This window comes from Pteropus vampyrus, unplaced genomic scaffold, assembly GCF_000151845.1.
Source record: "Pteropus vampyrus isolate Shadow unplaced genomic scaffold, Pvam_2.0 Scaffold227, whole genome shotgun sequence".
Classification (NCBI taxonomy): Eukaryota; Metazoa; Chordata; class Mammalia; order Chiroptera; family Pteropodidae; genus Pteropus; species Pteropus vampyrus.
The window spans coordinates 1,059,440-1,062,228 of record NW_011889008.1 but is presented as its reverse complement, the minus strand read 5'-3'; the positions used below and the strand labels follow the sequence as shown (position 1 = coordinate 1,062,228).

At 48.8% G+C, this 2,789-nt stretch overlaps 1 protein-coding gene across 1 annotated transcript in view; it reads right to left on the bottom strand.

Annotated features, from left to right (window-relative positions):
- NPLOC4 (NPL4 homolog, ubiquitin recognition factor) overlaps positions 1–2,789 on the bottom strand; it is a 52,888-nt gene that overhangs the window by 46,294 nt on the left and 3,805 nt on the right. The window contains exon 3 of the mRNA XM_011373724.2: positions 2,237–2,349. Coding sequence (XP_011372026.1) covers positions 2,237–2,349 — 113 coding nt within the window. The remainder of the gene's footprint in view (positions 1–2,236; positions 2,350–2,789) is intronic.

Below are 2,789 nucleotides of genomic sequence, written 5' to 3'. Positions count from 1 at the left end.
AGCACATCGGCCGCAGGCCCCAGGCACGGGTGGGGCCAGGGACAGTGGAATGACATCCTGAAAGTGTGGGAAGGGGGAGGAGCAAAAATCTGTCAACTCAGCGCTCTGCGTCTGGTGAAACCTCCCTTCAAACACAAGGGGAGAATGAAAACGATCTGGGGTCACCCAGACCTGAGGGAGCTGTCACCGCGGCTGCCACTGCAGTAACTGCTTGTGGACACTCTTCAGGCTAAAGACAGAAACCCCGGCCCGAGGAAACACCGGAGCAGGCAGCGTGAGGACAACTCTGTGCACGCGGATCGACCACGGAACCGCCAAGGACCCTGACAGAGACGACGGTGGAGCAGTGGCCCCGAGCCCCACCCACGGCGTGTGCCCTCCTCCACCTGCTGCCTCTCACCGGGGACCGACTTACCCTTTAATGTGAAATTTATTGATAAAACCTAGTGTTTATTCACTGTAAAGAAAAGGAGTTGATTTAATAATCAACTCTATGTACTATTTTCTACTGACTTAAAAAAACGGACTAAAACTAATCACCCTGTCATCCTGAAATTCTGAAAGTGTATGAGAAATGGTCTTTAAGACAAAGATTTTACACCACGTGTACTAGTTAAGTGTGTGATACCGTGTGATTTTTTCCCCCAAGCTAAAAGTGGCATTCATCCTAAAATAAAGCATTAGGAAATTAAAACCATGAAATTTGTATCCCCAAGTGCAAACAAAGTTAAGACTGAAGACTAAAAACAATGGCTTTGACTCTTCAGTAAAACAATTTAGATATAAATGGAAATTAACAAATTCTGTCACTTCATCAATTCTGCAAAACAATGTTTTCCTGTAGACAAAGCACTGCAAGCCATCACCAAGAACGAGAAATCGTTCACCAGGATTGTTAGCTGTAGCAAAGCTACCACAAGACTTCTGGATGGAAAGCAGCTTCCAAAACGGGCAGGGTGTTGTGTTGGCCAGCCCTTTGGGTCAAGGCGACTCCCTAGGACCAGACAACCAGAGCTCTCTGCTTCCATCAGGACGGAGACGCAGAGACATTCTCAGACAGGATAACCACAGACCACACTTCACATCTGCTGTTTCCCACTTTGGGGAGATAAAGAAATATATATTCGGTTTTTTTACAGTACTCCGGGGAAAATTACTACTTCTGTGAGCTTTGTGAGTTGTGTCTAAAGACAGAAACCTGTCTAAGGCGCTGGGAGGTTTAAAAAAAAACCTTAGCGGAGCCTCACAAAAGCATGACTGAAATCTTCAAAACTTTACATCCACACCTGAGGTGATCCTGATGTGTAATTACTGAACTTGGGAGCGAGCGGAACCGGGAAAGGAGGAAGAGAGAAAAGACACAGAAGCAGGGAATAACAGTGAGAGACGAAGACTCTCGAGGTAAAGGCCCAGAGCCCCAGGCACCTTCTTCAGGAACGTCGCAGCTGTCTCTCTCTTTGTTGCCGTGATCCGCTTCACCCCATCCGGGGACTGAACACGAATGATCTGTCGTGAAGGAAACAAGATGGTTACTATGCAAACTAGAAAGGTCCTGGTCTAGAACCGAGACCAACATCTGCAGCCTCTCATCACCGAGCAGGCGCGCCCACACACGTCAGAGAGGAGTCAGCAAACGTCTTCTGTAAAGGGCCAAATGGTGAATGTTTTCAGCTTTGCAGGCCACAGTCTATCACCACTCAGCTTGGCCCCTAAGAGCGTAAGAAAACATAAAAGAACGGACGAGACTGTGTTCCAACTAAACCGCAAAAGCAGTCGGAGGCCTTTGCATCCTAGACGCCCCTCCTGACATTACTGATCAACTCTATGGCACTCCAGAGTCTCGCCAGCAAGAGACGCAGCGTGGGCAACATTCCTGCCACCTACCCACCGCGCAGGTCAGGCCCCAGGGCGGACCTCGGCAGAGCTCCATTCTAGGCCCTTCTCTGCAGAGAAGCAGCTGAGGGTGCAGCTGCACACACAGCCCGAGGCCACAACATCCTCAGTGACACACATCTCAGAATTCTGCAAGTCAATCTTATCGACACAACAGTAACTGCAGACTCAGGGTGACCGCTGAACACCTGGCGAGAAATCTGGTCGCCGGCATCTCAGTCAGTAGAGGGGACGGTGATTAGAGTGGCACAAGGAGGAAACAGGCGCGAACCGAGCAACCCCGGGTGGATAACCGGGGTCGCCGCTCCCTCTCCGCCCCGTCTCCCCGCCAGTGGGCGCTTACTTGATCTTCAGCAGGTTGAGGGATTTGTTGGACGATGCTGTTATCTCTCCGGTCTTGTTTCTATTGATGTAAACTGAGAAGCCATTATTCTGGAAGCCAAACTCCTTTGCGACCTGGAACGAACCCGAACAACAGAGGTTTAATAGCGTATTTGCATATCGATATTCCGACCACATACACGTCAGACATCCCTAAAACATGCAGTCCGTTTAGAAACTGCTCATTAACCAAGTTTCTCTTGTTATTTAGCTCTCTTGTGAGGAAATTGGTACTGCTTACACAGACGTCAAGTAAAATGAGAAAAAATGGCCAAAAAGCAGCAAAGCTTTGGGTAAATAAGACTGTATGACACATTTAAGAGACTGAAAGAAGAGTCATGACCATATCAGGAAAATGTAATTTCTACTTTTAAAATCGATTATAAAATCCCAATTCCAATTTTGAAACCTAACAGGAGGATGAAGCGTCGAAGATGCCTCCGACTCAGTAATGGTGCCCACCGCACAGGCCCTGGGCTCAGCCGGCCACCCACTCCCTCCCCAGAGCAAGGGGC